This window comes from Brachyistius frenatus, unplaced genomic scaffold, assembly GCF_029030835.1.
Source record: "Brachyistius frenatus isolate BFR_SWC_R1_liver_20210118 unplaced genomic scaffold, ASM2903083v1 Contig_26, whole genome shotgun sequence".
Taxonomy (NCBI): domain Eukaryota; kingdom Metazoa; phylum Chordata; class Actinopteri; family Embiotocidae; genus Brachyistius; species Brachyistius frenatus.
In genome coordinates this window covers 2,728,939-2,743,903 of record NW_027210625.1, presented here as the reverse complement: position 1 = coordinate 2,743,903, position 14,965 = coordinate 2,728,939, and the positions used below count along the sequence as shown (strand labels likewise).

The 14,965-nt window shown below is 43.0% G+C and overlaps 1 protein-coding gene across 1 annotated transcript in view; it reads right to left on the bottom strand.

The window, feature by feature from the left end:
• Positions 1-1,192: 1,192 nt before the first annotated feature.
• Positions 1,193-14,965, bottom strand: part of prox1a (prospero homeobox 1a) — a 34,189-nt gene continuing 20,416 nt past the window's right edge. The window contains exon 7 of the mRNA XM_069698217.1: positions 1,193-3,663. Coding sequence (XP_069554318.1) covers positions 3,478-3,663 — 186 coding nt within the window. The 3' untranslated portion in view covers positions 1,193-3,477. The remainder of the gene's footprint in view (positions 3,664-14,965) is intronic.

The following is a 14,965-nucleotide window of genomic DNA, read 5'->3' as shown; positions in this document are numbered from 1 at the left end:
TAAGTCAACACAGACCCAGCACTTGTGTCAAAGATCAGTTAAAGTGTTTCACATCAAAAGAGGATAATGATTCCGGTTACGCTGCCTCATCTGGCCTCTAAAAGTTTATCTCAAGTTCTTAACATGAATTGCATACAGTTATGACCAACATAAAGGTACCCAATAAAAACTAAAACAATATGACCACTAGTAGCTTGATTATTGTCTATCCCTTTAAAGCAATCTTTGTCTTGCTGAATACAAACCAATCAAATCAAAGCAACAGCTCCGTCTCAGACCGGTGTCTGATTGGATGCCTGTTTAACGATGCACAGCAACTGCATTTTGTTTTTATTCCCCTTTGACTTCCTTTTAGAAAAAAAAAATAAATTCTGATTTAAAAAGGATTATTATAGGGGACATAGCTTTACAGATTTATAAACTGTTTTATGATGCTATTACTACCATTGGAGTTCTGGCAAAACCGGTGTGTGTATGTGTGTGTGAGAGAGGGGAGAAAAAGGAGAGGCACATCGAGTGCTGGCACTTTATCCCGTGCTGGTGATGATGGTTGGCATTGTGTGATGCCAGTTAGTGTTTGGCGCCAACATACAGAGGGCATGGTGTGTGTTTGTGTGTGTTAGGGAGGTGAGTGGTGTTAGAGGAGGATAGATGAAATAAAATCTATGAGCTCGGAAGGCAAGAGGAGACAGGAGGAGGAGAGTAATATCAGTGATGGAGGATGAGCAGAGGAGGGTTAGAGGAGTGAGAATGATGGTAGGGAAACAAGGGCAGGCAGGCCTCGTCCCTGTGTCTTTGTGTGTGTGTGTGTGTGTGTGTGTATGAGCCTGTACCTATGTCTTTTTGTGCGAGTCTGTCCCTGCGTCTTTGTACTGCCTAATCTAGGCGTCAGCAGCTTTTTGAGGCTTTTGTGCTGACAATAATCACACAGCGCTCTTCTTTTCAATTCATCAGCAACAACAACAAGGGATCACATGTCCCCTATACAGAATCCAGAGAGAGGGAGAGAGAGAGAGGCAGAGAGGGCATGGATGGAGTTAAAGTGGCCATCATGTTGCCTGGTTACTGGTTGATGTTGAGTTGGTGTGTGGGCAGGCACATTCAAATGGTCAACGCCCTCTGCACCTCTGCTGCGCACAAATAGACCAGACGAAGTACGATCACTTACAAACAACCCGCCCTCCTTTTTTTTTGTTCAAAGAATAATTTATTTCATGTTGCAGTGTGATGGATAAACAATGAGTAAACCACTGGTCAAATCTGTAGCAAGCATTAATAATAATCATCATCATCATCAGAATAACATTAATAGGAATAATTATTTCAGTTATAAATAATAACAATATCAGAGTGATCAGAGTAATTATTACATCTATACAAGCTACAAATATCAACATTTTGTTGTATGTCTTTTTTTTTTCTGTTGTTAAAACCTTTAAACACTTCACACACGACCTGGCCGGTGCAGCTGCCCCTCGTGGCCGACCAGAGCAGAGAAAGATCTCAAACTGCGGTTTGTTAGTTTTTAGGACTTAGTTTGAAGGTTTCAGGGATGAAAGGGACCTTTTTACATTTCTAAATTTAGACGGCATGAGCTCATGATTGTTTCTAGGTGTTGAAATCCTCTCTGTTTGTGTGTTTAAGTCTAATCAATATTTGAGTAAAATTTTGTGTATTGCTGAAGGTCAGCCTGTATGAAAGCACCATTGTGAGTTATGATGATGATGCTATGAACCAGACAAAACCTGAACAAATGGTGAAAAAAGCAAACGCTTTTACAAAACTGACTTTTATAAATCCACATTAGTTTAAAAATAAAATAAAACAATTATGTCAAGTGATTTTAATGATGGGCAAATGAGGCCTCGAACAAAAATTAAATAAAACACACACCGACACCAAAATTGCTACAGCAGCAGCAACGGCCTGCATTTATCCAATGTCATACATCGAGGCAATTATTTAAAAAATGTTATAAATAAACCAGCAGTAGTTTAGCCTGATATAAGCTAATCATTTTTGATATTGGCATATATGGTGTATAGGCTGACCAAGACAAATTTTAATGCTGCAGAGAAATGCCAAGAAAACACAAGTTTAACCTCATGTAGTTTACATTACATAGTTTGTCCGCCTTCTCAGTACATATCATGTGCATACATCTTAAATATCCAAATTGAAGGGATATTTATTGTGCAAAAAAAAAGTTTTTGCACACCTGCATACAGACAGGCACGCAGGAGATACAGCACTGGTCCAAACAAAAATCAGCTGTTCCAGCCAAGTGACCTTAGCACCTTGACATAGCGACTGAATAAATTCACCAGTTTGTGTGTCAGCAGTGTGTGGGAGCAGATTTTTTGTCAGAAATGTTTAACAAAATCAGAGGACAATATGCAAATATCAATACAAGCATCTGCCTCAGAAACCCAGAATAAGTCAGGCTAAAAAATGTAAGGGAATTGAGTGAAAAAATAAAGTTAACAAATTGGTTTAGCTTTTTTTTTGTTTGTCTCTGATGCTCTGGACACATGAAGGCGACGACAGCCTCGAGGGGCAGCCAGGGAGCGGTGGGGTAAGGAGAGCCACACAGTCAAAACAAACACTCAGTAAGTCTCAGTACAGTAAGAGGAGGATGAAGTCAAAAGAGGAGAGGAAATTAATGGGAGTAAACAACAACTAAGTTTGTTTTTTTGCCCAGTTTTTCTAGGTTCAGTTAAGGATTTGGGAATGCTACTGTGCTTTCCTATTCAAGGGGTGCGAGGTGTGTGTTTGTGTGTGCATGTGTATCTGTGCGTGACTGAGGGTTCATAGAAGAGAGGATGAAAGCTTATACAAAGGAGAAAAAATACAGAAACATCACTTTTTTTTTTTTTTTTTTTTTTTTTTTTTAAATGTCCATGTAACTTAAAAACATCCACAATAAAAAGATTTTTATATATTATCTTCTTTATTTTTAGTTCGCTCCTGACCTGGAGTCACGGGCTGAAGAGTCATCCATCATCTTCCTCACCCCGTTGTTCCTCGAGAGCAGGATGAAGAGAAAGTTGGAACAAGGTGGAGGAGAAAGAGACGACGGGGTGTTCGACACGGAGAAGCTTTTCCATAAGTGCAAGGTGGTTCAATTTCTCTCTGTTTTGCTTTTAATTTATAAAAGTCCCAACACAATTGTTTAATTTGAGGATCGTCAGACCCCGAGCCCTCCACCTCATTCAAGAGCGATATCTTTTCTTTATAAAACATCTCAAGAGCACTTTTGTCTTTAAAAGATGGACCGACCAAAATGAACAAACCTCCCGTGGAAGCTTCTATGTAGAACCACTTCAAGACTGTGCATCACGTTATGAACACCTTCAAACGCATTTCATTTAAGACCTCAATCTAGTCTAACTCTGCACCCGTGGAGGCATTTTCTTACAGTCTTCTCACGGTCCTCTGAGGTTTGTCTAGCTTGCCTCGTTTCCTCTCTAGTCCTAGTCAGTCATGGAGGAGCTCTTGTAGACAGTTGGGGGATTTGAAGACCTCGGGAACCTCGCTGTCCAGTTTGCAGATCACCTTGTAGATGGCCTTCTTCCAGGACGGGTCTGCGTCCTTCCCAGCCACGATGGCGTTGAAGAACTCGCGAAGAGTCACCTGGGACACCTCCAGAAATCGATCAGGAACCTGAGGGAGAAATGGGCAAAGGAAGAGTTAAAAAAAAAAATCAGAAATCACGAAAACTATAATTATACAGTCACACAAACTGATTGTGTGACTAAAAATGATCTGGCATGAAGTGTGTGGATGTTTCAGGTGTCCATATATTAGTATTCCTGTTACCAAGTTCTTCTTCAAAACTTCCCTAAAATGTACTTCCCCTTTCTTAACAGCCCCCAGCTGTGTGTGTGCGTGTGTGCGTGTGTGTGTGTGTGCGTGTGTGTGTGTGTGTTTGCGTGTGTGCGTGTGTGTGTGTGTGTATTTCATGTCAGAGTTCCTTATGCACACAGGCTCCCACATAATGACAGATGACACACTCAGTCCTTGACAAAGGCAGGTGAACAGTTGTCTGTGATCTGTCAGACTGTGTGTGTGTGTGTGTGTGTGTGTGTGTGTGTGTGTGTGTGTGTGTGTGTGTGTGTGTGTGTGTGTGTGTGTGTGTGTGTGTGTGTGTGTGTGTCCCTGGTGGTGGTGGGGGTAAGAGGGGCGGGGGGCGGAGTTTAAACAAGAATGAAGGGATTGCCGGGATCCAACTGTCCTTTCCAATGTAGGCATAAATATACTGTCAACACAAGGCTTTGTGTGTATTTATGTGTGTGAGTTTTAATGCCGTGTGTGTGAGTGTTTTTGTAGCAGTGTTTGACAGCAGAACAATGGTACTCACACACACACACACACACACACACTCTCTCTCTCTCTCAGACACGCACACATTTTTCATTCTTTTTTCTGCCCTTTCTCCCGGGGGCAAGATCATACAAAGACACTAAACAACCTGACTCGAAACCTCCCCCTTTCTCCTCCCTGTCTCTTTTTTTTTTTTCTTCTTCTTTGGCGCTTTTTCTTGCATGCAGATGCACACACACACACACACACACACACACACACACACACACACACACACACACACACACACACACACACACACACACACACACACACACACACACACACACACACTGCTGACTCTTCAGACAAGATACATCCACCTATACACCCCAACAAACTCACACACATGTGTAGAGGACAGCAGAGTGCCGTCTGGGTGTAACCCCGTCACGCGTGGCAGGACATGCCAAGGTTAGCCGCCACCAGAGCAGATGAATCGCTCCGCACACTCGCACACACACACACACACACACACACACACACACACACACACACACACACACACACACACACACACACACACACACACACACACACACACACACACCCTAAATGATTCCCTGGACTCTCATATACTCCGTCTACCCTAACCTACCCTCTCTCTCTTTTTAGCTGGTCCCTTGAGACCACAGTTATTTCAATGAGGCCCTCTGTCATTGTCTTAGTATAGACACTACTGTACGTACACACACACACACACACACACACACACACACACACACACACACACACACACACACACACACACACACACACACACACACACACACACACACACACAAAACAGTTTAAACTTGGTGAGATCTGCAGGACCAGTCAGAAGTTCAGACACACAAACTCATTGTTTTCGTTCTGTAGATTAAAACTGAAAACAGAGTAAGCAAAAAAAAAAAGCAAAAAAAAAAAGAAGCAAAATAGGTTTTTATATTCTTCAAAGTTGCTTCTCTTGCTTTGATAACAGCTTTGCACACTCTTGGCATTAACTCAGTCAGCTGCAGTACATGAGGTTGTCACCTGGAGCCTTCCCAACAGTCTTGAAGGAGTTTCCACAGATGCCGAGCACTTGTTGGCTGCTTTTCCTTCACTCTGTGGTGGAGGCCAGATGCAGCACTCCATCATTCTCCTTGGTTAAATCTCAGCAATTAACCCAGGATAAACACTGGGAATTATCCTTCTTAACAAAATGTTGAAAAAGAATTGGGTTTTATCATCAAACCTCAGCAGGCGCTCAATAAATTATTAATATAATTATTTTTTTTTAAAAGGCAAGAAAATAGAGAGAGCCACTAAGTCAAGATGCTGTTTAATGGTTGCTGTGAAAAGTGCCCACTGGGACAAATAAAAGTTGAAACCTGAGCTTGATCTTGAAGATAAATGTGCGTTTGAGGCGTCCTTTCCCTCCTGGAATACATCCCTTCATCCTTTAGTTGTTCAAATTTGCTCTCATCTTAAAACAAGGCAAATCCCCTCTGTTTTAATGTCTTCTTGGAGCTCCTCCTGCAAAACGTCCTCGCTTTCATTGATATTCTCATTGTAGTCTGGTGAGGTGCGTCCTGAACAGCTAACCTAACAAAGTCCAGGGGCCCTGATTGAATATTACCTTTCAGTCAACTCTCCTTTCACTTTCTTTTCTACATGTTTTCATCAGTCTGTTGTCGGCGATTGATTATCTCAAATTGCAAAGAGCAGTGAAACAAAAGCCGGCATGCACAGTTGGACAGATTCAGTGGCCTTGACCTAGAATTGCCCCTGTCCGGGTGTCTTTGTGTTGCAGCACGGTTACTGCCTCGTTCAGTCTGATGATTGGTGTGTTTTTAAAATGTTTCAGGGTGACGCGTGTCATCGCTGCGGTGCCGAGAGGACTCAAAGTGCTGAAGCAAGACCACGAAAAGGACACCGCTGACTCACAGAGAGGTAGGGAAACACAAGCACAAAGAATGAAATGAAGCTGGGAGAGGATATTGTGTGTCCGGTTGGGTGTCAGCTCAACTGGACAAACACGCACAGACACACACAGAAACACACACTTGGGTCCAGATGCCCAGATTTGTCTGGCCGTCGTAAATCAGTCCAATAAAGAGATCTAAATTAGGCCATCATCAATACAGATGGGCCCGTTTTCGCTCTGTGTGTGTGTGCGTGTGTGCCTGTGTGCGTGATTTACTCCTGGCTCGGACCTTGATATGGTATCTAGTTGCCAGGAGAGGCAGAGAGAGGGAGGAATGAGGAAAGTGGGAAACAGAAAGAAAGATAAAGAGGAAGAAAGACACTTCGTTCCCAGTAAACATAATTCGCATGATTGCTCCAGTTTGGTGGGTAAATATTGGATGAAGGGAGGCTCAATTACTCTGTCTTCACACACACACGGACACAGATGCGCGCACACACACACGCAGAAGGACAAGAGCCTGTAAATCTCTAAATCGCTGCCCAACAAAGAGGCCTACTGGGACGCCCTCCCTCCTGTTTCCCCCCGTTTCCTTCCTTTTTCTCTCATCCACTCACTCTCTTTCCATCGTGCTCCTCGTTGGCTCTTCCTTCTCTTCTTGGAAATTTAGTCTTATGTGAAATCACAAGAGTGTTTATCATACATCATGAGCACACTCATGACACTCACTTAAAGATATTTGAAGTGAGAAGTTCTCTGTGCTGACGGAAACCTTTGTCATGATGACGTAATGTTTACCTGCGTTAAGGCTATTTTAAGCGCTTTTACTTTTGCTGATATATTTACTGCTTGTTTTCAATAATATGCCGGCGTGCTGCAAGCTGTTGTCATTTAGATTTTTTTCCTGCAAATTTATCCATCATTGCCTTTTGGTTTCTTCATTTGTATCTCTGTCTCACTGTTTTAGTTGAATTTAACCTGTGAAGCAGCTTTTATTTCTAAACGAGAAATACAAAACTTTTCGCTAGTTACACGTATTTGTACTTGAAAACATAATCTAGTCATTTCATTTTACTTCATTTAGTTTATGAGCGGTTTTTTAAAAGAAGCTAAAAATTGTTGTGACAGTCTTGGCAATGCTTTGAGTTTTTGTGGGTAAGAATCTGGCACATTTTACAATAACAGCAGCCGTTTCTTTTTGTTTTTACACTAAACACAGTAAGAACTTTGTTATGAGCACGGAAAGTGATAGTTGCTGTGGCTGAAGACACAAAGATAGAGCAACACCTGCAGAAACACAAAACCAAACCTGAAAACATGAAGTGCAGAACCAGCAGTAAGGACTTGGCAACAGTGACGTCCGTTTCACTGATTTAGCTTTTTCTTTTTCACAGCGCACGTCTACGAGTACGAAAGGGCAGTGTTGCACTAAACATATTTTTAGAATAAAGGAGAGCCCTTCATAAGTAGGCTACTTCTTTATGGATACACTGCCCCATTTTTAACACATCCAAAATATCACAAAAACTTTCATTTCTGGGTAAAAGGACTAAATAAAGTTGGCAGATATGTTGGCTCATGATGCATTTAAATATTAGGGTTATTTTCAGTTCGTGCAGAACTACATTTGAGACGAGAATATCCAGTTGAAATTCACGTACAACAAAAGTAAGGGTATTAACAGAAGTGTGTCATTTCAAACCCATCATTACTTCATTTAACACCTCTCTCAGTTCTTGATGTCTAATGATTAATAGTAAGGTTTTTATTCCACTTTAAAAGCTCCTCTTCCTCACAGCAACCATGTCATTTCATTAAACCATTTGTGCTTTAGCGTCTGTGATCTCATAGATGTTGTGTGAGTGTTTGTTGTTGTGTGGCCTTCTCTGTGATTTTTAGTTTGTCATGCTGAGCATCACCTGAAATGTGATACTGGTGTTTGTCGATGTTTGTTGCTGTTCATTCTGAACCAGAATCAGAGTCCTCTGACCTTCGTCTCCGCTCTCAAATAAGAGGATGTGATCCTCCGCTCACCTCTGAGCCTGGAAATCTGGAAGTTTAAGGTCATACCAATGAGGCAGCTTCTTTTTTAGAAATAAATGTCAGGATCGTAAACATGAAACTAAACAAATCACTGCAGATTACTGAACTAATAAGAAGATGTTCTTTTTATCAGGACATCAAAGTCACTAAGTCGTAATTGTGGCAAATGATTATCACTGTTAAATAACCTCTGCAATAAGCTGCACGTTTTAAAGGCATCAGTTCCTAAAAATGAGTTTGTACCCTCAGCTTGTCCTCTTCCAGCACTCCTGTTCCACTTCCTTTCTTCTTTTGCACCCTAAACCTCGCTCCTCCTTGACTCCTTTTTTCCTTTCCATCTTTCATCAGCTGCTCACCTGCTTTCCTCCCCACCTCCCTCCCTCTTTTCTCCCTGCCTCCCCTCTCTTTATGTCTGAAAATAAGCCCCTCCTCCTTCTCCATCTCCCTACACCCATAAGGATTAATGCTTTTCTTCTCTTCACGCTGCCACTATGAGACTAATAGAGACGTCTCCGCTCTGTGTGTGTGTGTGATTGTGTTTGCATGTCCTCAGTTGACTCTACCTGTGCACATTTCCATACGTCTTCCTGCCTGCCTCGCTGTGCTTTTTCTCACCATCTCGCACGCGCGCACACACACACACACACACACACACACACACACACACACACACACACACACACACACACACACACACACACACACACACACACACACACACACACACACACACACACACAGTGGGCTCTTAAGAAATCACTATTCAAACACCATATGTTAGATTCTCTAGGTGTACAAACAGAAAGACATTGTGTGTGTGTGTGTGTGTGTGTGTGTGTGTGTGTGTGTGTGTGTGTGTGTGTGTGTGTGTGTGTGTGTGTGTGTGTGCGTGTGTGCGTGCTGTTCCTTCTGTTTTATGTTAGATGTTCTCCCTCCGTCTTTGTCGGAGATGTTGGCGCCGTTTACTCGAGTGTGTTTACATGTGCACACTTGTTTATTTAGTTACTAGTGATGCTTTCACGTTTATGTGCTTTGCGTGATCATTTTTCACTTTGCTTGTCCTTTTCAAACCACCTCCAGTATTTGCACCTTGCTCTTTTTTTTTTCTGATGAAACACACACATACACACACTCCTTGAGGCTCTCTTTTTTTTTTTCTCCTTTTCTTGCCATTCATTCGCTCTGTGGCCTTGAGGACCGCTTTGCTGTTGGTCAGTGGAGTATTTCTCTATCATGGAGACAATACTGGAACTCTTTCATGTGCTGCTCCTTCTGTGGACTGAGCAAAGGCTCTGTGTGTGTGTGTGTGTGTGTGTGTGTGTGTGTGTGTGTGTGTGTGTGTGTGTGTGTGTGTGTGTGTGTGTGTGTGTGTGTGTGTGTGTGTGTGTGTGACTAAAGCCAGGCCTGATAGCAGCAAAAGCGAGAGAGTGAGAGAGAGGAGAAGGAAAAAGGAAGCAGATGCTCGTGTGTTGGCACAAAAATGATATGTCCACTCAGTCACGCACACACACACACACACACACACACACACACACACACACACACACACACACAGCACACACACACACACAGAGAAAAGAGTCCTTTTTCTCTTCAGCTTTGTCTTTTTCATTCAATTTTTTTCTCCTTCAACAGGAGCTAATCGATAGAAATTTCAAATGCTGACATTTCATCATTTACTTGCAGATGTAGACGTGATTTTGGCCTAGAATTCATTTGGAAAGAAACATTAAGAAATTGAAGTCCTCTTTACTTGCGTATGATCTAAGGTGACACTTTGAATTTTTTTTTTCTTGAATGTGGCACCCATCTGTCTCCTTTATTCTCTCACAATCTTCCTCTTTCCCTGCTATACCTAGTTGTGCTCGTCTTCAAATATTAAAGACCGCTCCTTAATTTGTGTCCAAAACAGGATTGTTTTGGTTTGATACTCTAACAGTACAGACCTCTCCTTTACACTGAGCTCTCGAAGCACCTCTCTCCTGCTGCAACACACACACACTGTGTATAAGTGTCCTCCGCTTGCATATTTTTAGTGTGACCGACTTTTAAACCTGAACATTTGGAAGCATCTGATAAAACCACAAGCTGCTATCGTTTATGTCATTGAAGCAGGCAGCCAGGGGAATGAGCTCTGTTCCTCTGTGTTCCCGCTGCAGCGTACAGACTGCACAGGAATAACACAGACAACAACCTTCTGGCAACCTGCTCTTTGACACAGTCACCCATATTTGCACCAGGCAGGCAGCAGCCATTCCAAAGTGAAGCAGGAAATACGGTGCTGGAAAGATCTGACACTTTGACAGTCTGCTTTGGCAACACAAATAGAGTTGGATAAATAATCAGCTGTTCGATGGCAGAAAAATCTCAACATCTCGACCTCAGTTGTATTTTTTTTTTTATTGTGAAATTGAAGGTAAAAGTGGAGACTGGAGGTTCGTCCAGGACATCAGCAATATGTTTCCTTTCTCAGCTGCTCTTGTGTCAATCAGTCACTGATCTCACTGTTACCAGGACAATGACAATAAAGTTTCTCTTTGTTCAGCCTGCATGTGACTGAGAGGAAGGGTCTGCGTCCTGAGATTGCGTCTGTGTGTGTCTGTGCTCACTATCCCATCAGTGTGGGTATCCTCGTTCTGTGCGCAGTCCTAACGAGTGTCGTCGTATCTGCAGTTTGTGTGTGCCTCCTCACACACGTGCTGCGCTTCCTTGGATTTGTGTGTGCGTTCTGTGCTTCCTTGTGTGTGCGTTTATGTGTGTCACCCATAGAGGACAATAGCCTGGGTCATCTGACTGAGAGGCTGCAGACCACTAGTATCACATGATAGAGGCTGAAGGCCACGTCTTTGTTACCAGGCCTATTGTTAAAGCTAAGGAGACAGCTGGGGCAGGGGAAGGGAATCACTGCATACACAACACACGCGCGCACACACACACACACACACACACACACACACACACACACACACACACACACTCTTACAGGAAGACCATACACAGGCACACATGCACACACACTTACATACGCCGCCCCCTCGTGACTCCAATCAAGCTCAGTGACAAAGATGATGCCTTCTTCTTCTCAACTGGAGTACTAAGAGAGACACACACACACACACACACACACACACACACACACACACACACACACACACACACACACACACACACACTGCAAGCAGATAGCTATAATTATAGTGACAGAAACTGGCAGGTGGCATTGTCTGTACCATACCGCTCTATGTCAACCGGCAACAGAGAGAAAGAGACAGTGAGTAAGGCTTAGTTCCTTAGTGCTCATGCTCAGTTCACATAGATTGCATGTGTGTGTAGCTTAGTTTCCTAGAAATGTTTTTGCATTTATGACTAATTTGCATCAGTAAATAATTTTGTTGGAATTGACGCCAAAATGACCTTTTCTTTATTTTTTACCTTTGCATAAACATAAACCAAAGTGATTTTACTTTAAAGACATAATAATCGTCCGAAGCTCTAAATTCAGAAGGAGGCAGAGATCAGAGGCAGAGAACGAGGGTGGAGAGACAAAGAAAGCAGGACAGGTGCAGTCTTTGAAATTCACCTTCTCTTAAAAGGCTGGTCCATTACCTCGGGTGTGCGTGCGTGCGTGCGTGCGTGTGTGTGTGTGTGTGTGTGTGTGTGTGTGTGTGTGTGTGTGTGTGTGTGCGCGCGCGCCTTCTGGGTAGGTTACAATAAGAAGAGGTGAGAACAGAGACGCAGGAGAAGTAAGGATAAAAAATTACCATTATGACAAAACTGACCTGCTCTATTAGAGTAAATAATAGTAATTATTGACCCAAACTTCAGCATTAAGGCGTTCTTCTTTTTCTTTTTCAAAGAGAAGACAAAATCTGATAAAAATCCCACTTTCGGAATCGATTCCTGGGAGTCGAGCGCTGCCCCTTTTCAGTGGACTCTCATGAAGAGGAAGCGGAAAAGATGAGTGAATAGATGAATGAGTGGAGCGAAAGGATGACAAAGAATCTAAAACGGCGGAGAAAGACATGAGAAGTTTAGCCTTTCATGAAGTGCACAGCTTATGAAACCAGATAGCCCTGAAATGTGAGTGTGTGACCACTCTGTGGCCTCCAGGTGTGCGTGTGTGTGTGTGTCTGTGTGTGTGCACACTTTTCAAAGTCAAAGGGCAGATTTTGGTAGCAACCACACCCACCCTTCAAGGCAGGGTATCTCTGCTCTTTCTGACTAACACAAATGAGGATCTGTATGTCTGTGTGTGTGTGTGTGTGTGTGTGTGTGTGTGTGTGTGTGTGTGTGTGTGTGTGTGTGTGTGTGTGTGTATCAGCGTGTGTGTGAATGTGTGAGGCGCAGCTGTGCCGTTGTTTGGTGCTGACAGAGCCAGCGAGGATCCTTGAACTGGAAAGATGAGAACGTCCTCTAGAAGGCTCCATAAAAATGTCTCATTGTCCCTCCTCACCCAACACGCGCACACTTTCACACACAGACACGCACACATACACTAAAGTACGACAACTCGGTCTCCTTCCATACTCCAGGCCTTCCACTTCATATTTAGATGTAGTGTCTGTCTGTTTTTGGCATGCTTAAGCCACCAAACTGTCGGTGCACTCGCAGTAAAACCTGAATAAGTTTAAACACACACTGTCAGGCAAGTTAGGAGTGCCATGCCCGATGCTGTTGGCAGATTTAACCAACAACTCGTCAATCTGTTCTCAGTACAAAAAAAGAGGAAACGTATCTCTCCATCTTGGCAGAAGGTAGAAGCTACCACCTTTCCCTGAGTGTCCTGGCAAAGAAAATGTCTCTCTGTCCCTTTTTGTTCTCCCACTTTTTTTCTTTTTTGAAGATGAGGCTATTCCCTGTTTACTTTCCTTTTCTCCAGCCTCCTTTCTTTCTTTGCCTTCCTCATTAGTTTATGGGCAGAGCTGCAATTAGCACAAAATTGTTTCAGAGCTGAGGGGAGGGGAAGGAGGAGAGAGGAGACAGTAAGGATGGAGGGAGACAGAGAGGTAAACAAGAAAGAAGAGTTGAAAGAATGTGGCTGGAGAGGCGGGGAGGAGGAGGTAATTAATGAAGCTGCTATAATTACTGGGGCCTGTTTACGCCAACTTTGGAAGACTACACACACACACACACACACAACGAATTACACTCACCTTTCCACAGAGATAACTATTTAAAATGCTGGCCATGTAAGTTTACCAATGACACAAGCTTTTTTCTCTCAACCTGTCAAAGCTTACAAGACTTTATTTGACCAGAAACAGTGTTGACTCAGATTAAGTTGTGTTTTAACAAGGAAAACTCACAATAATGACTGCACAGTCTGATAAAGTCACAGATTATGGGGGCATCAAGATGAAAAGATGATGAGATGATGTTTGAGATAGGAAAAAGAGGAGACACAAAGTAGATGAGAAGGAGGTGGTTGAGAATTAAAAAACAACAACAACCAGGAGGAACAGAGAAGAGGAGAGGCAACAAGAACACAATAGGAAAGAAAGGAGAGGGCAAATATAAGAAGGATGCGAAGGAGGAGAGGAGGTGACGACGAGAACATATCGATAGAGGGCACATTGAGCAGGGAGAGGGGGAGGAAGGAGAGGGAGCAAGGAAAGAGCAAAAAGAGGAGAAGTGGGCGGGAGGTGTGATGGGGGACAAACCAAGGTGGAACTCTGATGATGCTAAATTTGGCAAAAGGAGAAGACTTCTGTGTGTGTGTGTGTGTGTGTGTGTACGTCAGGAGACTTGCTGAATCGGCTGTGGTTCCAGTTTCACGCCTCTGAGTTTGACGGAGGGAGAGGAGAGGGAGGGAGAGAGAGAGAGAAGGAGAGTGAGAGAGAGAGAGAGTGTCCCTAGCCAGTAATGTTCCCTCAGGGTGGAAGAGATGAAAGGAAGGAGGCAGGCGGGAAAGGGGACAAAGTAGGGGAAGAAAATGTATACGTACCTTTGCAAACACACAACTTTTTCCTAATGTCCTTATCAGCATCTTCTACTGATTACAATTGCACATTGTAGTGCTACCAAGTAGCCCTTTTACTTCAAACCTCGACCATTTTTAACCCATTACCACCAGTATTCGTAGGGATTCTTCTACCTTTCAGTCAGCTGTTAGTTTTATCCATTACAGGTCTTCAGAGTACTACTAGTAGCTACACTTGAGTGGGTAAGATTATGTTGGGTCTTGGTCGGCTCTCTCGTTCTTGCAGAGGGTCTCTCTGTGTGTTGATATGTCTATTAACTGAATGGATCCAGTCAATTTTTCCATCAGCTTTTGGAAAATCAAGTCATAAATCGCCACCAAATAGGAGTTTTGCAGATGCAGAGTTTGCAAATACACAACCATGTGCAGAAAAGTAAAAGATCCTAAATGTTCACTGTTAAATGGTTGGCCTAGCTCAGTTTTCGGTTTCAAGTGGATTTTTCTACTGCACTGGAGTGCACCGTATGAAAGGTAGAAACTCGGTTCTGATGCATTTATTCACTGAAAGTTGAATTGACCGTGTAATTGATGGTTTAAAGGTGGCGATGTACAAAACGCAGTCATGTCTCTTTTGCTCATGATCCCGGTTTTAACCTTAATCGTGACCCTCCGACCCCTAAAAATAACCCTGCTGAGGACCAGCCAAAATATACACGCATAAATTATTTGCATGTGTGTGTCCGTTTCCT